The sequence below is a fragment of the Rhinatrema bivittatum genome, chromosome 11 (genome assembly GCF_901001135.1).
Source record: "Rhinatrema bivittatum chromosome 11, aRhiBiv1.1, whole genome shotgun sequence".
In the NCBI taxonomy this organism is placed as follows: domain Eukaryota; kingdom Metazoa; phylum Chordata; class Amphibia; order Gymnophiona; family Rhinatrematidae; genus Rhinatrema; species Rhinatrema bivittatum.
Window position 1 is genome coordinate 83,404,363 of NC_042625.1, and position 25,881 is coordinate 83,430,243.

At 47.0% G+C, this 25,881-nt stretch overlaps 1 protein-coding gene across 1 annotated transcript in view; it reads left to right on the forward strand.

Moving 5' to 3' along the window:
* The window catches only part of NKAIN1 (sodium/potassium transporting ATPase interacting 1), a 192,390-nt gene extending 166,719 nt beyond the window's left edge, over positions 1–25,671 (forward strand). The window contains exons 4-7 of the mRNA XM_029620108.1: positions 2,817–3,014; positions 3,819–3,879; positions 6,407–6,488; positions 25,144–25,671. Coding sequence (XP_029475968.1) covers positions 2,817–3,014; positions 3,819–3,879; positions 6,407–6,488; positions 25,144–25,153 — 351 coding nt within the window. The 3' untranslated portion in view covers positions 25,154–25,671. The remainder of the gene's footprint in view (positions 1–2,816; positions 3,015–3,818; positions 3,880–6,406; positions 6,489–25,143) is intronic.
* The last annotated feature ends 210 nt before the right edge of the window (positions 25,672–25,881 follow it).

A 25,881-nucleotide genomic window follows, 5' to 3' on the forward strand; every position in this document is an offset into this window, starting at 1 on the left:
AGATTTTAAAACATGCGTGGGTGAAGGAAATGACCAGTTTGCCCAGTCTATCTCTAGTTCATAGAGACCCCTCTGGTTCTTCAACTTGCACTCGCCCAGTTTACCCAGACCTCTCATCCTGTCAGTTTTTGGCTATAAAGAGTTTTATTCTGACTTACACCTGATAAAGAGAAGAATTAAATATATGCAGGTAACAGCCCGACCTGCGCAGAAATAGGGATTTATATGTGGCAATGTTGGCTCCGCCCTGGATTGCCCCTGCTCCGCCCCTTTTTTTCTCTCGTTCTGTTGCACGCCTGTGCATACGTGTGCGTAATTTGCCAGTTTTAAAACAAGAGTTGCTCACGCTGAACCCAGTTACTCACGTGCATGGGTCTTTTAACACAAGCAACTTTTAATAAATTTACCCCTCAGAAGGCAACTTTTCAAGCTGCCTGCTTATCTGCAAAGTCCGCTGATATTTTTCACCCACGTGATTTGCACTGATTTTCAAAGTAAAAGCGGGCTTGTGCTTTCACTTTCAAAACTACTGAAGGATGAAGTACCTGCACTCTCTACTCGTGCTTTTTGGACTTTTTCTGTGTGGGTACTTTTCCCGACTAAAGATGCACACGTGCGCTTGGATTTTCCAGGTGTAGTTCAAACCCCAGCCTAACCCTGCCCCCAGGAATACCTCCCCCGCCCCCCCTTACTGCCGGTCAAACTGTGTCTGTGCTTTTCCCTGCATGCATTGGGTGGGCAAGTTTCAGAAAGCCATTTCCCCAGGTCAAGGTCCGTCCGTCCATCCCCCCGCCTGAGGAAATGGCTTTGAAAATTGCTCTCCCCGTGTCACCTGCGACCCCGTGCTTAATGTGGAGCAGTCGGATTGAGTGTGCGAGGTAGAGCCTGTGGCTCCTACAGACAGCAGTGCCCGGGGGGGGGGGGGGGGGGTCGGAGGGCACGCCGAGGCCTTTGAGCAGGAAGATTTCCTGGGTTTTGTTACCCGGACAGCTTTCCCCGGATATTCAGTTAAACAATCCCTGAATGAGCGATCCGCTAACCTTAGAGAAGGATTTGTTTCCGACCAGACTTTGTCCGAGTAGCACTGAATATCCCGGCAACGACCCCACTACTGCTTCGTTTTAACCTGATTAATCTTGTCCAGGAAACTCTTTAGCCAGGCAGCAGGGGGGGTGGAATTTTCGCGTCTCAGTTTTTGCCCTGTAAACTCTCTAAAGAGTTACCCGGAGAAAGCCTTTGAATTCCGACCTCGTGCATTTTCATTTCATGCGGGGCGGGGGATGCCTGTTGCCGCCTGCTTTCTGCACTTCGGGGGCCTTGCCCAGTGCCTGCTGAAGAGAAGTTTTTTCCTTAGCATTTCTAGCGCCGGCTTTCTCCTCAAAGCGTCAAGCGGTGGCGCACAAGTGGCCAGAAGAAACAGGACCCTGGCCCCTCACTCGTCTCCCTGCTCGGCTGCTTTCCAGGGGGGTCTTCAGAATAACACGAGGACCCAGTTCAGACCTTTATTGGGCTAGAAAAGGAAAAAGAACAGGGACTGAAGAAGGCAAATGCAAGGAGGGCAGAAAGACGAGAGAAGTTGGGAAAGAGGAGAAGGAATGAGCGGAGGCGCCAAGATGGAAAACAGAAAAAAAAAAAGGATAAGCAGAGCGCGGATAAATATATCTTGACAGAAACAGGGGAATTTTCAAAGGAGCTGTGCAGGTAAATGTAACAAACTATCTTAGCAATTTTCAAAAGCCATTTACCCCCATTAAGTGCAGGTAAAACCTATGGATAATTCAATGGCATACGTTGTAGCAACTTTACATGGGTAAAGTGCATTTACATTCCTAAAACCCAGTTTTACACGCATAAATGCTTTTGAGAATCAGGCTCATAGGTTAGAAAAGGATTGATTTACTTTGTTTCTGATTACAGTTGTGTGGGGTTTTTTTCCTGTGCTAAATAACTTGGCTTGATTCGTGTTTTAGCTTCTAGAGACTGGCCAGGCTGCATGACGACTCTTGCTCAAGTCTCCTGGCGGCCTCTCTGTCTTGCCCTTCTCTAACATCACCATAGTATGTCCAGGCTAATCTCAAATAACTCTAGCAACGTTGCTGCAAGTAAATATGGCAATAGCCTGCTTCAGACACTATCACCTGGACTTTAAACGTGTCTGTCCGTTCAAAGTATAATTGATTTAGGGAGTGTGGGTGTTGTGTCTTAAACTAGGTCCACTTTGTGCAGGTAAAAGTATTTGCACTGTGAACAATGTGAATCTATTTATTTATTTGATTTATGTTTATATTTTTACCAGCACAAAACAGTGGGTGGAGACAGATCAGGGGAGGCAGAGCGTGCATGGAGATTACATTTTTAAATCCCCATATGTAACTTTGTACCCATGTTTTGTGTGACAAGATTTTCAAAGAGAAATTCCATGAAAAGTTTCCCTTCAAGAATGAGCTTGCAGTCCCATGGGTACTTTATGTCCTCAGAGAAGCTCATTCTGGCCCATAATGGAACAATTTTTGAAATGTGGCAGGAATGAGGAAGATGTTACAAGGCTACACTGATGTGAACCCACCTGGACAAATAATGTTTGCAAGATGATGCATAGAAATTGGTCATATTTAAAAAAAAAAAAAAAAAAGAAATTGTGGCAATGTCCTGCCCAATCTAGGACAACTGCCCATCCCTTGGGGAGCACCGTTTCCTGGAGGTAAAGCTGTGGGTCTCAAAACTGTCTGACAGCTATTTCTACACATTAAACCAGAGGTTGGCGTCCTGTCTAACCTCTAACTGTGATTTTCTCATTTTTTTTACTTCCTTCACAGGAACGTGACTTCGTTATGACCTTTAACACCTCGCTGCACCGTTCATGGTGGATGGAGAACGGGCCCGGCTGCTTGGTGACCCCAGTAATGAACTCTAACCTGGCTCTGGAGGACCATCATGTGATCACAGTGACTGGTTGCTTGCTGGATTACCAGTACATTGAAGTGGTCAGCAGTGCCCTCCAGATATTCCTTGCTGTAAGTGTAGGAAAAGCGCAAGATCACTCCATGATCATGGCATTACCCAACATAACTGTGACCCCTCTGTGTATTTTTTAACCTGGGTGCACTATTTTCCATAGAGGATTTTTTACCCACCTAAATAGCAGGTGCAGAAACTGTGTACCCATGGCAGTGTCCATAGGGAAAGTACATGAGAACATCCCGAGCCCCATGGGGGCAGGTAATCTTAGTCATTGTGCATTGGTGACACCTAGTGGTCGGATTTAGGGCCTGTGATTTCAGGGTTCCAGAAGGAGTCCTGATGCTTTCCCCCTAATTGTGGATTATTGCTGCAGTGACTGGACTTAGGTGAGTTGGGCCAGGGAAGTGTGAGTGTGAGGCTGCATTTTGTCCGGGGAGCACTAGAGCCACAGTCATGGATCATCGGTGGAAGGAGGCAGGGCTGCATCCTAGACCTGGTTATAACAAGCAGTTCTTCTTATGCTATAAATAATGGGGGAGGGGGGAATCCCTGGAGAGTTGCAAATGAAGTCTCGTGACACCAAATCCCAGACCTTGTTCTGATTGAGCTGGAAGCCCAAAGGAGCAGGAGGAAATGGCCTTGTCCAAAAATTAAAAATAGGTGTTTGGTAGCAAATAATTTACTGTAGGATTCCAGGAGGCTTGGGATCAGAGAACAAAAATGAATTCACATGTTGCTTTGTCACTTTTATGCCCAGACTTGGGATTATATGCAACTTTTTTTGTTTTGTTTGCATTCTCTGTCCATAATTTTCAAATGATGTTATTATTTTCTTCTCTCTCTCTCTCTTTTTAAAGCTGTTTGGATTTGTCTATGCCTGCTATGTCAGCAAAGTCTTTCTGGAGGAAGAAGACAGTTGTAAGTCACAGAGTCCATACCGTGGCAGTCCTGTGGGATGACCAGGGGTAAAGGGTTACATAGGCTATGTTGCTCATAGCATGGGCTGCACCAGTGCTGTTGGAGCTTATAAGGGGGTAAATGTGATTGAGGAGCTGCATCCCAGACCTGGGTTATAACAGAAGCTTAGTTAATACAAGCATTTCCTCTAATGATATAAATGTGTAACTTTCATAACGCTAGGCCGAGAGAATATTTAATTGCTTTAGTCATCTCATGTCTTTGGTGACGATAATACTCTTTTTTTTTACCATAATAAATTCCTTACATTAGGCAAACTGACTTCCTGAAGATCCAGTTAACTGCAGGCATTTGTGTGTGGAGAGGGAGAGGGGGTTTCAAATATCTAAGAGGAGATACCGTATATCAGTGGCACCAATTTAACAATGTTCATTAATGTGGTATTACTATGCAAACATTGCTATAGCTTTATTGAGTTTACATTGATGCAAATGTTGTGTACCATAGAGTTTATTGGTCCTGCTTCACTGCTTAGCTAATATATGGCATTGTGAGATTAAACTAATGAGCGAAGCGTGGTTCATTATAATTAACATTTCTAACAATCTGCTGGAATTAGTTTTCCGAGACGCTGAGCGCCGTGCCTGCCTTTGTAGCCGGCGAGTTGGTGTCGGGGGCCGTGGCTGGATTTCAGCACCCTGGTCAGCGGCAGCGTCCTTCCGCCCTGCAGTAAATTGAGTTTAGGCTGCCTGACGTTCTTACTGCCAGTCTCACATTTAAATGTCATCTCCTGGTTTAGACAGGCTGTTTTACTTGGACTATCACTTTCTCCGGACATTTGTCCAAGAAAGCTGTGAACTGCTATTTTCAGGGACACTCCATAAGAAGTACCTCCCCTTAAAACCAGCAGTATCGCCATACGATTTTAACCTAATTCAGCTAGAATAAAACCACCACGATTCCCCGTTATTTGTTCTGATGTGTATTTAGTTTTTGGGTAGATAGCGTTTAAAGATTTCTGTAAACTCCTTCCACACACCTACCCGGTGGTTATGAATCGGAATAAATCCAGGAATATTTCACCAGGAGGTGTCCTGTAGAGGTGCACAGCCCATGTGGCTAGGCTTCCTTCAAGTGGCATCTGTACCTCGATTTATTTGTGCCCTGGTCTGTCTGTCTGTGCTTGGTTTGCATTCCAGACAGCACGTGACATTCAAATAAACTCAGGCATTCAATACAGTTGCTACTATTAATGTTGCTGTAATTGAAATTGAAATGCATCTTTTACTGGAATATCCTATTAGCCTTGGAAATGCTTGACAGGATGCAGAATATTAAGCTAGAGGAGGTCCAGAGAAATGGCTGGAAGCGCTTTCCGATTTCCAGGATGCTAATGTAACATGGGGTATGGGTTCTCTTTATAATATGGCCGTGGATAGTGATGGATGAAAAGTCACACTTGTGACGTTACCCATGTGTAGTGATCTCCCTGGAGGCACCTGAATGGCATGTACCAGGATTTATACAAAAGGGTGGGTAAGGTAACCGGAGATGCAGGAAGGGGAGAGGAAAGATGGGGCTTGGATTATCCAAAATGCATTTTCCTCAACCCCAGTGCAGTTTAGATTAAAAGTGGCTTGCCCTGCATTAAGCCCAGGTCCAATTTTTGTAAAGTTTGTATTTCCCCTATATGCACAAGATGGAAGAAAATGCTTCATAATTGGGTTGTACCTGGCTGGCAAGTTAAACCCCTGGCTTTACAGCTATCTGCTGAAATATTGCTCATGCCACGCTTATCCTGAGGAGAGAAGGGCAAACAACGGAGGTCTTGCAAGACCTTTATGCCAGATGGCTAGTATCTGAGCAGGTGTGCTCGACGCCCTATTAGAGATGTGCATTCATTTCAGTTTATTTTGAAAATGAAATGAAAGACAAAAAATGAATGAAATTTTGTCCCTTCTCATATGTTTCATTTTCAAAATAAGTAAGTTGGAGCCCCAGGCTTCTGCCAAAAAAAAAGGTCCTATGCTTCTGGCCAGCTCCCATCTTCCTCCCACCACCCCTTTACCCTCCATCTGTGGGTCCTCAGGGGCAAGAGCAATTCACAGTCACTCCTGCCCCGCTGGTCCTGTATTTTTAAGATGGTGTCAGCTGACCTGAGGCAAGTACCATTGTGAATTTTTGGTGTAACCAAGAAAATAGCTTCTTGGTTAGCCGGTGCCATTTTCATGTACAGTAAAAATTCACAATGGTGCCTGCCTCGGGTGGGCTAGCACCATTCTGAAAAACAGGACCGGCCAGGCAGGAGTGACAGGTGAATGAAATGAAATTAAATGAAAAAAATAAATGTTTGCGGCACACCCCCTACTCCTCACTCGTGTCCTGCATTAACAGCAATTTTATAATTATTTAACCCATCTCTTGCCCAGGTCTCCTGCTAGGCAGCGCAAAGCAGCAAACTCTGGGTCTCTGTGCGGCTTCATTCCATTCAGGCTTCTGATGATATTTCTTGCTCTCTCTCTCCCAGTTGACTTCATTGGAGGTTTTGATTCATATGGCTACCAAGCCCCACAGAAGACGTCTCACCTACAGTTGCAGCCTTTGTACACGTGAGTAGAGAGGGAGAGCTAGCATGTGTGCTATCATGCATGTGAAAAGCCATGTTTAGAAGGCATGGATCACTGCGTTCCCCTTGAGAGGACCTTCAGCTGCAGACGACAATGAGCCCGAATCAAAGTACCAATGCCTAGATTAAGGAGCGGGCAAGCCAGGAGCTAGATATCAGTGTGAAGGGGCACCAAATTATTAGTACTGCACACATTAGTGAAAAAAGTTGTGTAAGATCTCCTACACACACCTGTTTACGGAGCACATCAGCAAGCTGCTTACCACCCTGCATGCCTAATTTTGGTAGCTTTTCTCAGACTGAATGAATTTCTACAGCATGCCAGATGGTCAGTTACAGAATGCAGGGGTGTGTGGCACGTGGGAAGCCTTCGTCGTCGTGACTGTGCGTATGCGTGAGAATAGATGGCACTGCGCCTCGTGCTGGGTGGAATTTTTTGCTTGTTTCAAGCGAGATCTCCTCCTTTCTTCACTGGCCTCAGCAATGCTTTCCCTCGGGGGGGGGGGGGGGGGACTCTGCACCTGCTTTATATGTAGGTAAAATTTCTATGACACTGCAAGAGGGGGGAGGGGTTATTTTCCTATTCTGCCCCAAATTCTCCTCCTGAATCTCTACCACTTCCCTTCTCCCCACTCCCTCTGCCGCTTCGGGAATGCTTCCCTTAAATGTGACTGAAAATGTGTGCATTATGGAACAGAGTGTGTATTTTTAGGTGCTTTGGGGAGGGGTATGGGGGCATAGTTTCCGAAAACTGGCATTCCAGCCATGTAAAATAGTGGGAGGTTTTTATCCACATACCTGCCTTTGAAATTTGCCTGCTTAACATTTTCTAAAGACACCACAGCCACATATATGTGGGGGCAACAGGAAATGCTGTAACAGAGTGTTTTCACAAACAGGATGACTTCATTATTAGTATCTAACTGGTCATCCCGAAGGTGGTTTTCGAACTGTCCTCAAGTCTACTTGGAGACAAAATCCACGGGTACCTTTTGGCCACGGGCTTTGCACCAGTTCTCAAAGGGGAAGGCAGGCACCGAATCTGGCTCTGGTATTTGCCCCGGGTACAGAGTAGCCCCGACCATTTGCCCTTGCCTTTTTCTTTCCGAGGGTATAAAAGTGCAGGCGAAGACTTGGAAATGCCCATTGCCTCGTGCACCTTTCCCCTTCCCTTCCTGCGCACACCCCCGAGAGCGCCTCCCCGCAGCCTGCTTAATCCCTGCCTGCAGGCTCTTAACTGCATTGAGAGAGGGCAACATTCAGACAGGCGACTGCCAAAATGATTTTTATCCACAGAAGTCATTTTAAGATTGTCCTCTCTGGGAGTCTTGCCGGAGACGCTGTTAGGTGATTAGGAGCCTTGGATTTTTCTCTGACTTAGGGATAGTGTGATAACATGTGCTCATCATGATTACACTTCCTCACTGGAAGTCACTAATGCTTAAATGAATTAACAGGGCTCAGGGGAAGCACTAAATAAATGAGATGTTTGCCGGTCTAGCAATGTATTATTGTCAGAAAACCACAGGGAAGGAAATTAGAGTCGGGCTAAGTACTGTATTGTGCACTTTTCTCCAGTTTTTTAATTAAGGTTTATTCCAGATATAAATAAGATGGTGGCCCAGTGTAGCCTCCCTCTGCTTTGAAGGCCACATACCCAGTGCTTCCTGTCGTAGAGTCTTGTTGCCAGGGTTTACAGGCTGATCCAGTCCAGGTTTTGCCCCAGTGCATGCATGGATTTGGAGTTCTGATTTGCTTAGTGGAATAAATGGAACAATCAGAGTTACAAGTCCGTGCATGCAGGCAGGAGTAAAACCAAGACCGGGGTCCTCTCTGCTTACCCCGTGCCTTCTTTGATTCTGTTATTGTTTTTGCCCCTTTCTTTTAGACCTTTTCTTGGTGCCCGAAGATCTTTCCTCTCGCCTAAAGGATTTTGCCCACGCACTCTTGCCGCCCATTTACCGCTCCCTGCCTCAGGTTATTTTTGGATGTTAACTTCCTCCCTCACAATACCCTCGGGCACACCCCCCCCCCTTTCCTCAAGTTCTTTTGCAAACAGCTCTGACCCCTAGAAATCTTTTGGACATGGTTATAGAATGTTTTCTGGGACATGCTGTTTCCTCAAAAACTTCTTTCATGCAGTGCATCTTCCCTCCAGGTTCTCTTGGAGAGACTCTGGACCCACTCATGTCCTTTTGGGATCTACCTGCTCCCCACAGACTTCTGCGGGACACACATCTCCACTTCACAAATCTTCTAGGGTACATTCTTGCTACCCCCCCCCCCCCCAAAAAAAAAGCTAACTCCTTTTGGGCATACCCCCTGTACCCACTTCTGTACCCTAAAAATTATGTGGGTGCACCCAATCTCATGCCTGACAGCCTGTGAGCAAACATAATATGAAATCTTTACTGTTCAATCTTGTGGGAGTTCCCCCCTACCTGGCCTGCTGGATCGCTGCATATGTAAATGAAACATGATGTACAAAACTCATAGCAGATAAACAGTTCCATGCATGTAGGAGGAAGAGATGGGGTGGTGGGTGGCTTGCAGCTGGAAAACAAGTTTGTTACTCATATCTGTACAGGCTGGGTAAGCCATGTGTTGCCTGGGAAAAACAGGTTTAAAAAAAATCAGCTACAGTAGTATTTTGCACTATAATATCCAGAATCCCTCCTTGGTCATCCTGCTACCTCCCTCCCCCAACTCCAGGTAATGCAGAAGTGGATATACTCTGTCATCTAATCTCAAGCCTTTTACCTTCAATCTAGCAGGACATCACATGAAACAATTCTCTCCCTGTTTATACTGTGCATACTCCCACTTTTGGGTCCATTGTGAACAAAGATATTAGAATGCAATCCCTTTTGGGTTTCAAGCTTGACTTTATTTAAACACAGGCATAATACTAAGTGTACAGGTTCTGGTTCACCACAAGGATTCAGCTTAGATGTCAGCTCTCCTTGAGCGTAGGTTATAACCACTCACAAATCTAATTGCTGTTCAAGGTATCTTTAGTTCTACTCTTAAGTAATACACATATAGAAAAAGCTATTCCCAAGCAGGTCAACTCCAATTACAACTTGAGGGATCACTGACTTTTCTGTGTTCAGGCTCAACCACCCTCAAGTTCCTGGGAACAAATTCCTTGTTCCCAGCAATCGCTTTTTCTAATGCTCAGGACAAGTCTGGTTCCTCAGGGGCGGGACTACTGCTTCTGCCAGCAGGCTCAGTGTAAAGCCTCCTCATTTGTATCAGTTTACATTCATCATTGCTCTCCAGTAGCTCAGAGGCCAAAGCACCAGCCTCCCAGCTGATCAGCTCCCCGTTCAAGACCCACCAGTGGCCCAGACAACAGTTTTCCTGGCTAGCATACCGTTTATTGACTCAGCATAAGAATTATCCAGAGATAATGTTGTGCAGGAGCTTCCAAGATTACACAAAGGCCCTGCCACAGATCTGCCTCAGCCAGTATCCTTGCTCCCTGCCTAAGAGAGAAACTTTTCTTAAATAGTCCAATTGTTGTAGGACTGTTTACATGAACCATTCTTATTTCTAAGAGTTTAACCTTCCTCAGGCCTTGTTAATTCCTGTCGTCATAAATGGCTAATTAGTTTTCCAGAGATGGAATGGGAGTGAACCTTGTCATCTCATGAGATGTGTGTATCCTGTGCGAGGTAAGAAAGCAGACAGGAGTTAGAGAGAGAGTCAGCGCCTGCCTTTACTCCAGTCTGACCCATCGGGCGAGAATTCTGTCCCCTCTTTGCTTTTCCAACATGGTAACCCCGCAACTCTTTTGCGGATGTGTCCCCTCTTTGGCAGGGCCCTGCCATGGTTCTGCCGATGCTCTTCACTACCGCCCTGAATTGCACCGGCCGTTGCCTCGTCAGATTGACAATTCCTCCAAGCCGAGGCAAAAGTCCACTTAGGAAATAGATTTATGCCTGCTAAAGTCTTTCCTTTTGGAGCCCTTGGGTCCATGTCTCCAGGGCAAAAATCTACTGGCATCCAGATCCTCATCGGGACTAGCTGACAGGGTAACATAAATCTGACAACTGACCTGCACATCCATTGAAGGTATCCCGAGGAAACAGACCTGTCTGTGGACCCCCCCAGGACCAAATTTCCATTTGTCTATCTCTCAATCCCGCCACAAAGTGCTTAGACAGACGGCTTGCAAAGAAAATGTGCTTATCATATTCTGACTCTTTGTTTGCAGTAGGATCCAAAAATAATTATAGAGGGCTTTCCTCTGCGACCTGTCGCATCACTCTGTCACTTTTGTGCAGACAGATTCAGCTATACTCATAGAGCCCTGCTCCCACCTTTCACAAACGCGTCTCCTGTTCTCAGCCTCGGCCCCCTGATGACTTGTTCCTTGCCATTTTAGTCGGAGAGGGCCCTGTTGATTTACATTCCTTCTGGGTGCAGAAGCCACAGCAAAGAACAGAATCCTTTATTGAACAGTAAGAAATCTTCTGCTGTCTGGTTTGGAGAAGGCGCCCCTGTCACCAGCACGCCCGTAAATCTGAGGGGCATACGGGGGAGAGAGAAAGCCCTGCGGTCCGTGCCCTTTCTCAACCTAAGACGCGAGCCTGGTGGGTTTTTTTCCCCCACCACGGGCGCAGCGCGAGCAGTGTCGCAAAAGATGACGTGAATGCCCTCGCCGCACGCCTTCCCCGTGTTTCCGTTTTCAGCGTTCGCCCTGCGGGGAACTTTGTCCCAAGTGCAGCTCAATCACAGCGTCCTTTCCGCAGGCGGAAGCGAGCCAGTGCTTTTAATAGTGCAATTTCAGTTTGCTAAAACTAATCTCAAAAGCAATTAATTATCTTAAATTAACACTGTAGGTAAAATGGAGAGTTCCCGACGCAGTTTTGTGGATGGAGAATTATCCTATCCCCAGTGTAAATGGGAATCTCCGATAATTACCTTACTTACTATATAAACAAGACCCGGCAGATCAAGGGAGCAGGCAGAAACGCTGAATTAAAAAACAATCACCAACCTCTCATTTAAAATTTTATTATGGAAAAAAATAAAGAATTATGACAATTAGTGTTATCAAGTTAAAAGTAGTTAAGCTCTGATCCAGAAGTCTGGACATGCAGGATGGACCAGAACATAAGGTCGAGTGGTTTTGTGGATGTGCACACAGTGGATGGGTTCGTTTTACTGGAAACTAATGACGAGGGTCTGGCACGAAAGCCAAAACCCATGAAATTTGCAGCTCGGACTCCATTCTAGCAGCCTGCAACCAAATCCAACCACCTCCGATCCTGCGTTGGCACCTCACTGGTGAAGTCCGTTCACCTGCCCAGTGGGGGGAGCGTGCAGTGAGGACAGGGAGGAGATGCTCTTTGAGGACAGTTGGCACATTATTTTATCGGGGTAGCTCTGCGGCTGTCCGGGTTGAATTCATAGCTTTAAAGTGGTCTTCCTGCATCCCCACTGTTTTTTGAATGCCTGCCGCAAAGGGGCAGGGAAAGGACGAAGCCAGCAGACAACGTTGTGGGGATTTCATTTTGAAGTCCCCAGCCTGCTTTGCAAGGCCAACTTAGTAGCTCTTATAAAGCAGATGTAAAATCCGTAGGTACAAGCCGGCCAGCACCACATTTTAAGTTGCCCCCTTTATTTTTAAGAGAAATAAAGATACAGTAAAATATACCGTACTGGGCTAGCCTGCTGCCTTAGTGGTGGTGTCGTGCACTCCATCGAAAAGCTGGCATTTCACTCCCAGCTTGTCTTTTGCTACCTGGGCTGGCTGGACCTGGGCATCTTGCGGAGATAGTGTTCATAGCACCCGGGGAGAGAGTATCCCGGTTATCATTGCAATGGCGACACCTAGTGGTCAGATTTAGGGCTCGTGGTTGCAGGGTTCTGAAAGGAGCCCCTAGTGTGTGGCCCCTGGCCCAAGACTGTCACCTTAATGACCGGACTAAAGTTAACTTTGGGGGGGGGGGGAGGGGTGACATGGGATAAAACTCGTAGATAGTGTTCATAGCCCCCAGTTATCATTGCAATGGCGACACCTAGTGGTCAGATTTAGGGCTCGTGGTTGCAGGGTTCTGAAAGGAGCCCCTAGTGTGTGGCCCCTGGCCCAAGACTGTCACCTTAATGACCGGACTAAAGTTAACTGGGGGGGGGGGGTGTGTGACACGGGATAAAACTCATAGCAGAAGCTACTGGTGCCAGATCCCGGCCCTGGTTTCAACCGACCTAGAAGCCTTGAAGGAGCAGGAGGAAAAAAATGTGTGATCCTGTGCTTTGAGAAAATCCAGATGAGTCTAGTGCTGATAGACAAAACCTGAAATGGGTTGGAGAGAGGAAGAAAGAGTTGGTCCAGCCCCTTCCAGAGGAAGGCGCGACACAGAAACCTGCCAGGAATCAGATTGTTGATTGAGGCAGAGGGAGCAGGGGAGAGGGCTGGAGAGGAATAAGGTGAAAGAGGACCGGTGCTAGCTTTTGGGCTGCCTCCTCCTCATTCTGTTTGGTTTTTTTTTAATTAGCTTTTAATTAGTATTCTTTTTCCAATCAGGGCCAGTGCAAGGGTATTAAGCCACCCTAAGTGAACCGTAGAGCTTTGTGTCCAGCCCTCCGTACACCATGGCCAGCTCTATGTAATTTAAAATTATGTGTTTGTAATAAAAGATTTTATGTGAAAAAGGACACTCAAAAGTACAGTCTTTTGAGCTAAAAATATCACAACAGCATGCATATTGTATTTTCATGCACTGCTATGAGGTCGACCAGAAAACCTTGCAAAAAAAAGCCAAAAAGATACTTGGAACCTATATGGTATTATTTATTTATTTAAAATATTGTATATGCCTTTTTTTATTACTATATGTAATCAAAATGGCTTACAATATAACATACCGTACATAAAATCACAAAGTTAAATTTAATACAAGGTAATATTAGGCCTATGGTAACACATGTTGGGTGTGGGCTTGATCCTCAAAAAGTCTTGAGCAAACTGAATACATGCTCCCTTTCTCTCAGGCAAACATACTTCCATAAACACACGCACGCGCTGGATCCCTCTCTCTCAAGCACACACACACACACAAACACCCTAGCACACTCTCTCTCTCAAACACGTGCACACATGCACACATACGCTGGCTCCCTTTCTCAGGCAGACATGCTTACATACTACACACACACTCACACAGACTGGCTTCCCTCAGGCACACACACACACACACACACAGGCTGGCTCCTTCCTAGGTAAATGCACACGCGCACCCATACACACACACACACACACACACAGAAGCGTGCGCGCTTCCTCTTTAGCAGCCATGAGTCCTCTTGCAGTTGTGCCTCCAAATGGGATGGGATCCCCAGATGGCCATAGGCTTCCTTCAGTTGGGCCGTTGGCTGGGATGGGATTCTCTGGTGACCATGGGGCCTCTTCCTAACATGAATAGTGGGTCTCTTTTTAGCCAGCTTCTTCATTCCCCTAGTAGCCACAAGGCCTGCTGTTTAGCTGGGCTGCTGGGCAAGATGGGATCCCCCAATGGTCATGGCCCAGCACCTGGCAGCAGGGCTGGCTTTTGGGTAGAGTGAGCTGGGTGGTTACCTGAGATGAAGGATGACTTAGGCTCTACCAGCTTCTCTCATTGGACTGGTCAGCTGGTGGGCAGGACAGCAGCGGTGAGCATAGGTGCTAGTATAAGACAAAGCTAGAGGAGGCTATGCCTCTCCAAAACCTAGTAGACCAGGTCTGCCTTCATGTCCCCCTCTCCTGACTTGAGACTCATATGAGGGTTTCCTATACTGCATCACATAACCATATTCGCACCATTGGCAGGACAAAGAAGCATTTTTGTTGAGCGAAATCTTGGTCAAGTGCTTTCTGATAGAGTCAGGGTTGCTTGTGTTGACTAAGGCAGCCCTGCTGTCTCTAGAGGGGATTATTAATGAGCTGGATGCACAGGTAGGAACTGATTCTTCCAATCAATGGCGTGTTATCTGGTCTGAGCAAAGAGGCAAGTTATCCGTTCAGCAGAGTGACTCCCTGCTCTCACCACCCCTGCAGGCTGTCACTCTGCATCAAACCAGAGTCTGATCAAGGGCATCTCTGTGCTCGTACAGCTCATCAGTGAGCCAGCAACACCTGCTCTGTATGCAGAAGGTGAGCTTGTAACACAAGGCTTTCAGTGCACAGTGCTCTCTCAGGGCACATAGGGAGCCACAGCATCTGTATTTTTATTGGGGTTTTCTTTTACCTATAAACTTCCAGAAACAAATGTGTTTCATGGAAGCAAAAACCAGACTTACCTTTGTTTGTTTTCCAGAAACATCCTTTGGAAATCACAGTGCTTTAAGGGAAGAGTTTTCCAAACTGTATCGGTGCAAAGTCTGTACACACATTTTGCTGGTGGATTTGCACCAGTTCTCAGAGAGGAAGCAGCTGTGAAACTCACCATGGGTACCACATACGTGCGGTCGCTTGCTCCTGATATTTTTTCTGCGGGTAGCTTTTTTGCTGGAAAAGTATGTGCAAAGATTTGAAAACCACACCTGCGTGTGTGCGATTCCTCCCCCCGCCCCCCCCCCCAACCTAAACACACTCCCGGGACGCCTCGGTGAAGGCTAAAGTGCATGCATTGTGGAACGGCCATGTTGAGGAGGGACAATTTCCAGACGACTGATGAACATAACTCAAACACTTTTAACTCGCATAAAAGGCTTTGAAAATTGTCCTCTTTGTTCATAATGAAAGAAAAAGCTAATTAGATTTGAAGCTGGACTGTTTTACTGTGAGGGTTGGTCGGATTATAGAATCCTCTTCCTAAAGGGGCTGTGTGCGCGTGGGTGTGTGCGCGTGGGTGTGTGCACGTGGGTGTGGGTGTGTGCACGTGTGTGGGTGTGTGCACGTGGGTGTGTGCACGTGTGTGGGGGTGTGCGCGTGGGGGTGTGCACGTGGGTGTGTGGGTGTGTGCGCGTGGGTGTGTGCACGTGGGTGTGGGTGTGGGTGTGTGCACGTGTGTGGGTGTGTGCGCGTGGGTGTGTGCGGGTGTGTGTGCGCACGCTCAGTGTTAGTGGAGGATTATCGGATAAGGACAGAGTGTGATGATCGATTTATGAGTAGTATTGATAGCAATCCGCAATCAAAACAAGGCTGAACGAGGTAGGTGCAAGGCTTCCTCAGCCTATGGCCTCTGTTCCTCAGAATTCAGAAGTTATATAAAAAAAACCCCAAAACCCACATGCTGGCGGAGTTGAATCTCCTTAGGATGGAGCTAAATGGTCCCCTGAGCTGGGCCTGAACATGGCTGGTTTTTTGGTTTTTTTTTTTGCACATTGACAGGAATTTTGACGGACAGATATCTTCCTGAAAAGTCAAGCCATTGAGAAATAAAAGAGATGATTTTTTTCTGCTTTTCAGAAGGTTTTTCTTTGGAGCAGGATGATCCAGCTGTAGAGGATATTTATGTGCCATGGAGTCTCTGTAGACTGCAATAACTTTAATTGGCCCAACAAAAAAAAAAAGATGTGGCAGGATTTGTGTTTTTGGGACCATGCAAGTCCCTTATTTATTTGCTGCTTTTTCAGGCCCTTCAAAGTGGATCACATTCGGGTATTGTAGGCGTTTCCCTGTCCCCAAAGGGCTCACAATCACAAAGGCTGATGCAATATCGGCGTGCGAAAAAACGGGCGCGCACGATTGAGCGTCCGCTTTCCTAACGCGCACTCATCCTCCTCGCCTGGGCACGCGATGCAATAGGCAAATGAGCCTCTGCGTTAAAAAGGAGGCGCTAGGGGAAACTGTGTGTCCCTAGTGCATCCTCAGCATGGGGGTGCCCAGGAGACGTGGCTGTGCGCGGGGTAGGAAAACGCACGCCCAATTTTACGAGCATCCGTTTTCCTAGCCTGACTGCTGGCAATTCTTTTTTTTTTTTGGGGTTGGGGGGTGGGAATTCCCACAGTAAGAGGTCTGCAAGAGCCCAGGAAGCGAAGAACGCTTCCGTTTCTTCAGGACCCCGAAATACCCCACAAACATTAAGGAACAGAATGCCCATGCCGCGTTCAGTGTGGGAGGGCCTGGAGCAGGACCACATAAAACAAACAAGATTGGAAGCGAAGTGATCCTCAAATCAATTTTCAGAAAAGTGTGTGTGTGAGAAGCTAACTAAACTTAAAAGAGATGGGATACACCTGCGGGTACTAAGGGGAGAGAAGTAGCTGACCTAGCTGACCTTTCCAGTGCCCCTTTAGAATCAGGAGTAGTTCCGGAAGCCTGCAGACAGGTGGGTGTGGTTCTTGGTCATAAAGGTGGAAGTAAAAAGGAGGCTGGGAACTGCAGATCAGTTAATCTGACCTCTGTGGTGAGCAAATTAATGGAATGGCTGCTCAGACAGAGGATGGTGCAATTTTGGGGATTGCTTTTACCAGAGGGAGATCTTGTCAGACTAATTTGAGCAGTTTCTTTGATTGGGTGACCTGAGAGTTGGATCAAAGGAGAGTGCTAGACATGGTGTACTTGGATTTCAGTAAGGCCCTTGACACGGTTCCACATAGGCGACTTATAAATAAACTGAGTACCCTTGGTATGGGCCCTAGAGTAACTGACTGGGTTAGAAACTGGTTGAGTGTGAGGTGACAGACGATAGTGGTAAATGGAGTTTACTCCAAGGAGAAGGGGGCATTACTAGTGATGTGCCTCAGGGATCGGTGCTTGAGTGGGTCTTTTCAACATTTTCGTGCGTGACATTGCAGGAAAAGTTTGTATTTTTGTTGATGATACTAAAATTTGAAACAGGGTAGACAGCCAGGAAGGTGCGGAAAATAGGAGGAATCTAGCGAAGCTTGAGGAATGATCTAGGGTAATGCAGCTAATGTTTAATACTAAATAATGCAGAGTTATACATTTAGGAAAAAGCCCAAGGAAGAGATACAATATTGGGGGTGAAATTCATCTAAGCACAAAAGAAGAGCAGGATCTTAAGGTGGGTAAACAGGTAGATAAAGTGAAGCAAAAGCCAGAAAGGTGCTTGGCTGCTTAGGGAGAGAGGAATGGTCAGCAGAACAAGGGAGGTGATACTGCCCCGTATGGGTCCCTGTGAAACCTCACTTGGGATACTGTGTGCAGTTCTGGGAACTTCACCTTCAAAAGGATATAAACTGGTTGGAGTCAGTTCAGTGGGTGCCTAATAAAATGATCAGTGATCATTGTTCTAAAGCATAAGAGGACAGACGTAAAGATCTAAATATGTACACCCTAGAGGAAAGGCAAGGGAGAGGAGACATTCAAATATCTCCAAGGTTTCCATGCACCTGAGGGGAGCCTCTTTCAATGGACAGGAGGTTCTAGAATTGAGGGGGTCATGGAATGAGAATGAAAGGGGACAGGCTCAGGAGTAATCTTAGGAAGTGTTTCTTTACAGAGAGGGAGGTGGATGCATGGGAAAAGCCTCCTTTTGGGGGGTGGGGGAGACAAAACCAGTATCTGAATTCAGGAAAACATGGGCTAGGGGATCTCTGAGGAAGGGATGGGAATTGTAAAGCTAAATTAGTTGGGCAGACTAGATAGGTCGATCGAATCTCTTTCTGCCATCACATTTTTATGTCTCTTTGTTTCTATACTACTCTGGGGTCAGTGTTTTAAAGGTTTACGACCTACAACCACTCATCACTCAAAAAGTAAGGAGCCTAGTTACTGGTCACTTATAAAAGCAAAGTACAGTAACAAGTCAGAGAGTTAAGTCCATCTCCTCAGCAGAAGGAAATAATCTACAGATAATAAAACAGATAGTGGAGATGTAGAGTCAAGACCTAAACAGAAGCTCCTGAAACCGGTTTAATGCAGGCTGTGCATGTTAGCAAAGCTCAAATACTGCTTTTTCAACAAAAATATAAATCTGTTTTCTATGGTGCTGCTATTTTAGGAAAGACATAAGAAGCACCAAGGGTAACCGCATATAGGCTGTATGATGATTTTAGAAGGGATAGTTCATATTTTCTTTTCCTATGGACTTCTGACTCTGCAGCCTTCTCTTGGGCGGCTCCTTCTGGAGCTTTTCTCTCCTCCTTGCCACCCTGCGTCAGCCTAATGCTGGCCAGAAAACCCGTGATGCCCCTTTGTGACATCTCTGACACACAGACTGGGGAGAGGGGCAAGGGCATTTCTCTCGCCTTCCATCAGACATGTGCCAGGCCTACTTACTGGCATTATCCCAGCGACAGACGTGGTCTGCTGTGCCCCCCGGCTCCATGCATGTAACATTGCTGGAAACCAGGCAAAGTCAAAGCTTGAATCGTTTCTAAAGTATTCATGTTCTTAAATCTACAGATCTATCTAAGGGAAGAGACCGGACACCAGGCTGCAGTGTCTCTTCCCTTCCCTTGTGTATAAATTAGAACCAGGATGGATTTGTGCTGCAATCTGGAGAGACTACTTTCTGCCAGTTTGTCATTAAACATCTGCATTAGGTCTCCAGCTAATAAAGACATCCACAAACATTTATAAAATGCAGTGGTCTGGCCAAGGCAGTAGTCTGTCTTCACTTCAGTCAGGGTGTTAATGGACAAAACTTCTCAGGAAACAGCACGACTTCTAGAATAGCAGGAGCTGCTGGAGAAATAGGATTATCGTGCAGTAACAGGGCTTCTCTTGGGGATACCTGGGCCACTGGATTTCAGTTCAGATGTTTCCAGGAAAGGAACATGAATGAATGTCCTTTAAAAACAAAAAAAAAACCAACCCCACAGTTTTATGTTCAGCCAAATCCAGGACCCATTCCAAAGCTTTAATTGTTTCCATCTCTGCCTCACCTGAAGGTGCCGGCAAAGCCGCAGACCAGTAATTATTTTTTATTCTACCTTTGCAATTCCCAGACAGATTGGAGGAGGCGAAAAGAAAACCGAAATCTTAACAGCTTAACCCAGAATAACTGACTTTAGAGGTTAAAAACCACGCTGCTGCTGATCTTTCACAGGGGGTCTGATGACTGAAACCCTTGCTCTGGACCCCACGACCCCCAGCTCTAAAGGAGCCACCGGTGGCTATCATATTTCTCCTTACTAGTCAACTTTGCTGCCCCACGCAACAGGATCATGGAAGATTAGATACCTGGCCCAGGTTTGAAGATCCTCCTAAAGGGCTCTGTGTTTACGGAGCTTCCACAGACCCCTGTGCCTTGTACATCCAATTTATCGCTGTTCAGAGGGGGGGAAGACGCTGCAGGAGGGCCAGGAAATTCCACCAGAAGAAACAGAGACCAGAGTTACCATAAATTTGCCTTGTCCTGCCTTGGCCTTAGGGAAAGGTAGACGAATCATGATCAGTTGTGGATTATGACTTAAAAATACAGAGAAGGAAACTGCCCATCTACGCTCCTTCGAATTGGACTTAACCTGTTCCTGTGACCCCCATTCCCACCCATTCTCCTCATTCTCCCCTGCAGCCCATCCTCTCCGCCGCTCACACCCTCAGCCTTTCGCTCTCCAGCGTGACCCTTCCTGCTGCCTTCACCCACCCCTCGAGAAACGTTGGCTGGACCCTACCTGCCCGGATAGCTGCGTCCCCTTGAACTTGGCTGCGTCTGTTCCTTTCCCTTCAGTGGAGACGGCGACCTCTGATGGTAGCGGTTTAATCCCCTCGGTGTGATCCCTGTTTTCTCCTTTCCTTATCTTGTCCCAGGGCTCACATTTCCTTTCCTTTCCTTGGGGTTGGAGACAGTAATAACCTTCATGTCTTCGGTATTATACCCTGGAATTTCTCAGTAGCCTGAGTTACAAAATACCCTTTTCATTATCTAGCCAGGATGTTTACGAGGTGATTTCTTACTATCGTTAAAACATTTACTTCTCAGTTTCTTTACTCATATCTTCCATTTCTTTCATACTGAATGTTTTAGGTTCACTCTTATTGTTGTTGGGTTTTTTTAATCTTTGGAGTTTTTTGGGGGGCCCTGCAATTTTTCTGCTGCTCTTTTGGGCTTCCAGCTCAATCGGTCGGGCTGCGGCAGTGCCATAAACCTTCATTCACGGCTAGCCGGAGTTTCTTCACCCCCCCCCCATCCCCCCTTATTTTATAACCTTCACCCTACCTAGCCCAGCCCTTGCAGTAACGTTCCTTGGCATGGGGGACGCAGACTCTGCACAGCCTTGTACGTGTGCATCCTGAGTCCGGTCAGTAGATGTCACCATCGAGCCACGATAACACAGTAGATGGTAGCAGATAAAAGATCAGCCAGCCCGTCCTGTCTGCCCGGTTATTCCTGTTTGCCGTGAAAGAATATACTCCAGCTGCCAGCCACAGAGCATAGCTGTTTGTAAGGTATCGCCCCTTACAGAGGGCAGTTTTTGTCATCTCTCATTTGTACACCAGCCTCTTGGGCAGATGAGCCTGCCAATTCCCCACTTAGTTCACACCCACCACCACTCCCTTCCCGAGTCTAATCAGAAAGCTTTATAATGTTCTCAATAGCTATAAATACTAGCGTGGCCGTTTCCCAAACATCTGACCCCCTAAGTTTCCCTGTGTAGCCTGACAGACAGACCTGGCTCTCCTGCATTTCCACTAGGATTTCTAGCTATTAGGATGGCCATGCAAGATCCTTGACTGACTTTCCCCCTAGGCCTTCATAGCATCCTCAGACCCAGCTAGCTGGGGGAATTGGTTGCAGGCCTGGCAGGGACAGGCTGGTCAGAACCTGGGTCACTATGTCTGTAGTTGTAGTCCTGGGGGCGGGACAGGCTGGTTAGACCCCCGGGTCACTGTATCTCTCTGAGTTTGAAGGTCTTGAAAGGGACAGGTTGCTCACAACCTGGGTCACTGCATCTCTGTGGTTGCAGGCTCGTTGCTGCTTTGGTTGCCAGAGGCTTCTGGCTTGGTCAGCTTTTTCTCCCCTTAATTCCAATAATGTATGCGTTGTGCGTGCCTACCTGCCTCTCTCTCTCAGAACCTTTTCTGCTCATCCATCATCTGAATTGTAGTTTAATCTGAAGTATTGTGAATGGAAAGTGTATCAGGCTTGTGTGCTAATGAGGTGTTTGATAAATCATGTAAACACACAAACTGCACTTAATTTATGGAAAAATGTGACATAAATCCTGGCTACTATTCTGGCATGCAGTCAGACTATTATGGATGGGTAGGGAGGCACGTACGCCAAGCAACACAAGCCCGTCCTGTCTTTTTCACTGGGCAGGTCAAGTACAGTTTAAAAACAAAAGAGGTAAGTAAAGCCATTATGGGGGTCACATGTTTCAGGTGCTCCTAAACCTGGTCGCCATTGCTCAGCCTTCACAGGAAAGCATAGGTATGGCGCAGCGGGTACAGGTGGGGCAATATGGTCCATCCCCGGTGGTCCCTGCCTCGGAAAACTGGCAGGAAACCATGGAGCGGGCCACGCGCTGCATTAAGCCCTGGTGGAAAAGGGAGCTGCTGCTCCTCGCTTTCTGGCGGTTGAGACGGTGGGAGAGCTAAGCTCCTTTCATTAGCATCTGGTGTCAGTGCACTAGCGCCTTGGCTTCCTTCCTTCGAAAGGAGGTCTGAGATTATTGGCTTCACGCGCTCCTAGCAAAGCCGTGTGTCAGAAATAGCCCCGTACGTAACCTACCGCTTCCCATACTCTCTGGTTTCTCTTCTCGTGGACAATTTTCTTCCGTCTTTGGCGTGATGCCTCCCCGGTAGAGACCCCGCTTGTTGCCAGCTCGTCCCGCGCTCAAGCTCTCGGGGGCACGTAATTGGCTCTCAGGTGCGCAAGGTGGGGAAAACCCAGTCCCAGCGGAGCATTAAGGCGCACTGAAGCCGGGGAGAGCCTTGCAGTGGCACCTTAATAGCTTGTGAAATGAATCCTGCTTATGTAGCTACCAATTAAATCTAATTGAATTAAAGCCCAGAGTGTGAGCTGTTTCAAACTGAAGTAGTTCTAGGAAATTATGGAGATGAGAGTAATCTTGTTTTCTTTCCCCTGCCTGGTCTCTTTTAAATTTGGGGTGAGGGGGGGGGGGGGGGTCTAGGGTGAGTGTGTACAGGTCGCCAAGGGTGGGCTGCTTGCCCGTGGCTCAGACCAGGTGTCTGCGGTGTCAGGCACCCGGCAGATTCCCTGCCGGCAGCTCTCACGCAGAGCTTTGCTGTTGTAGAGCGCTGCCAGCAGGTCACTACCTTCTCGTATTTTACACACGCGGTTGTGCTGTCATGCATGGGAGTGCCAGCGGACTCTTGCATTGCACTAAAGTGGAGTAGTCTGTTTCCCCAGTTGTTGTTATTATTTTCTTTTAACAAAGTTGTAGGCATCCACCAATGAGAAATAAAAATGACAGGAGTCAGGTGCCACCTTATGGACTAACCAATTTATTGAAGCATGCATCTAATGTTCGCCCTTCTCCAAGAGTGTTGCCTCCTGCTGGTTGGGGCCGTCTGCTCCTCTGCATAATCCTTTCATTTGACCATTCAGCAAGAGAGGACATCGTATACCATGCGGGTGTAGAGGTGATTTCCAGGATTGGCCACCAAAAATGTAAATATGTTAAAGCAAAACAAAGAAATGAATCAAGGTGATATTAATCCCAACTAACGTCTCACCAGGCTTAGATGTAAGTTTTTTGAGACTATTGGGGTGGGGGGAGGGAGGGAGACATAAGGGAATGTTCCACTGCCAGCCGGAGGAGGGAATGTAAGTATATGCAACAGTGTTTCACTGCAGCCCGGATAATCGTGTAATGGAATTCTCCACTGCAGCCAGGAGTGGGAATAACGGTGTAATGGAATGCTCCATTGCAGTCGGAGGTAATCGTGTGTTACAATGTTGCACTGGAGCTGAGGGAAGGGCACAGGTGGGGAAACCTTATGAAAAGTGCTTTTAGCATAAATTATAAGTTCCTCCGAGTGATAGTTACGATGGCACAAGAGATGCCATCTTGTGATACTTGAGCAGACTGAAGCCCTTTGCACTTCCAGGCACGCGTGACCCGCTCTTGCTACCGCAAGCCAGGACCCATCTCGCTGCAGTGGACCGGAACAAGTTTGCCCAGGGCTGGTGTGGGAGGGTACGGAATGAAGAGGGGTATTTTATTAACAATGCTTGCTTCCTTTGAGAGGAAGAGTCTAAAATTTTCTGTTTAATACGACTTCAGTGTTTGTATTTTAAAAATTCAGGAGGGTAATACAATACCATAAGTGCCTGTCTCAATACTGATGAGGTCCAGGAGCTCATTGTTTTTGTGCCAGTTCTATTGTGGTCCCCGGGGCCTCTAATGCATAATTACTCCAGATTCTGAGAGCGCATTCCACAGTAATCCTCACGCGTGTATTTAACCATTTGATATTCCACGTCTTCCTAAAGCTAGGCCCACTCAGGGCAATGGTTTTACTCCTGGATTAGTTATTGCAGGAGTAGCTCATGAGGGATTTAGTGTGCATTATCAGCTGAGCTTTGGAGTCTACTCCAGTCTGACCTCTGAAGGCAAACTGAAAACTGTGAGTGTGAATGGAACAGGGAGTGAAGTCCAGCGGTGGAAGGGTTTGCATGGGTGGAGGTTATAAGCAAGGTCCTTGCACTGGGGTAGCAGGAGTGGAGGTTGTGGGGGGCAGGGACAAACTGCAAAAAAAAACCAGAATGAGATCCTACCATTGGAGGTTAAGCAGGGGGACCGCATACCTCATGTGTGGCCTAGTACCAAGGTGGGAAGATGCCACCGGCCCCCTATCAAGCTCCGTAGGGGAACCCTCTGCCCACTGAACAACCATTGGCCCCCAGTGTGGCCCTCAGGACAAAATGTTTGCCCACGCTTGTTCTAGTATATTCAAATGAGAGCACACAGCTGCCATAGAGTGAGAGGAAGGGATGGACTTGGTGGACCTTTGGTGTTCTTTTAACCAAACCAGTTTTTTTTTTCTCTCTAACTTAATGCTCCACCATCAAGGACACTTTCAGCCAATCCTGTTTCTTTTTCCCGCCTCCTGCCTTCAAGCCTGCTGGGATTGGTATTTCTACTCATTTCAGTCACGTAGCTTCATCTGGGGACGCCTCCCGGAATCCGGGAACATGCGGCCCGCAGTCCCAGATCTGTTATCTGGTTCCAGGCTCCGGCCTTCTCTTTTATACAGGTGCATGGGGAGGGGAATACAAAGGGACTTAAAAATCATGCAAGGAGCTTGTTAGGCTAGGCCCATGTTTGTTACCAGGGTCCAGCTGCTCATGTGGAGAATATTTAGGATATGAGAAACCATGGGCTTTATTTCATCAGCCCTGAACCTCCATTTCTGCCCCCTCCCTCCCCCCCCACCTCTCTTTGCTCTTCTCTTGCCCTGCACAAAGTCCTGCACGTCACATACATGCATGCATGCTATAAAAAGCAGGAAACGTGCAAGTTACACCTGCATTTCTGTTCAGGAAGAGAACAGCTCCTCTCACTCTGCCCAAAACCTCAGGCCCTGCACTTTTCAGGACAGAACAATGATTGATTGATGTTATTTTATTTAAAATTCTTATAGCCTGCTTATAACAATATAATTGTGGCCAACTCCGGTCCTGCAAATCTATCTCATGCTTATGCATTGTGGATATCCTGAAAACCTTGCCAGTTTGTGGCTCTCGAGGACCGGAGTTGGCCACCCCAGGTTTCTATAAAACAGAGGCAACAATTTGAATTATTGCCTTTTTGTCTCGCCCATTTAGGTCTGGATAAGCCCCCTGGGCTCCGAACCTCGGCTCTGCGGATGAAGCCGCTTGGTGACACGAGGCCCCAGCTGGAAGTGGTGAACACCCCTGAACTCTTAGCCAAATAACCGACAGCGGGCGCAGGCTCCTTGCGGAGATGGAGGCAGCCGGAGGATGGCCCAGAAGCACCCCTGCTTCTTTTTATTTTTTCCTTTCCCGCTTCTTTCGTTTTTTTTTGTCCAGCGAAGGGACTGTCCTCGCAGTTTTCGGGCCCTGGCTGGAGAGATCGCGCAGAAGAAAACGAGAGAACCCTTTTTGCTAGAGAAGTGCAACACCTCCACCTGCTGGTCCATGTGCGAATTGCACCCTGTGCTACTGTAGTCATGGGACGGGCCAGCCTGCTGAAGCAATCCAGTCTGGAAAGGACTTTGTTCAGTTTATATTACCTTATGATTTTATATTTTAGTACAGCTTAAAAGTTGTCTGTGCACTGTTGTTGCCAACAGTCCTGTATGCTAGAAGTAGTGGGGTTGGGGAAGAGGGATATTGGGGATGGGCGGGGGAGGGTTAGGCAGAAGTGCCAAAGTACCGATTTAGGGTTGGTGCATGGCAAGACTAGTCAGAATCCAGATTAAAAAAAAAAAAAAAAAAAGGTAAATGGTTGAAGAAAAAATAAGGTAGGTTTGTGTCTCCTGCCTCTTCTAAGTCCATGCAGCTGCCTTATTAGACACAGACTCCTGTAGGTTCCCTTTGTGA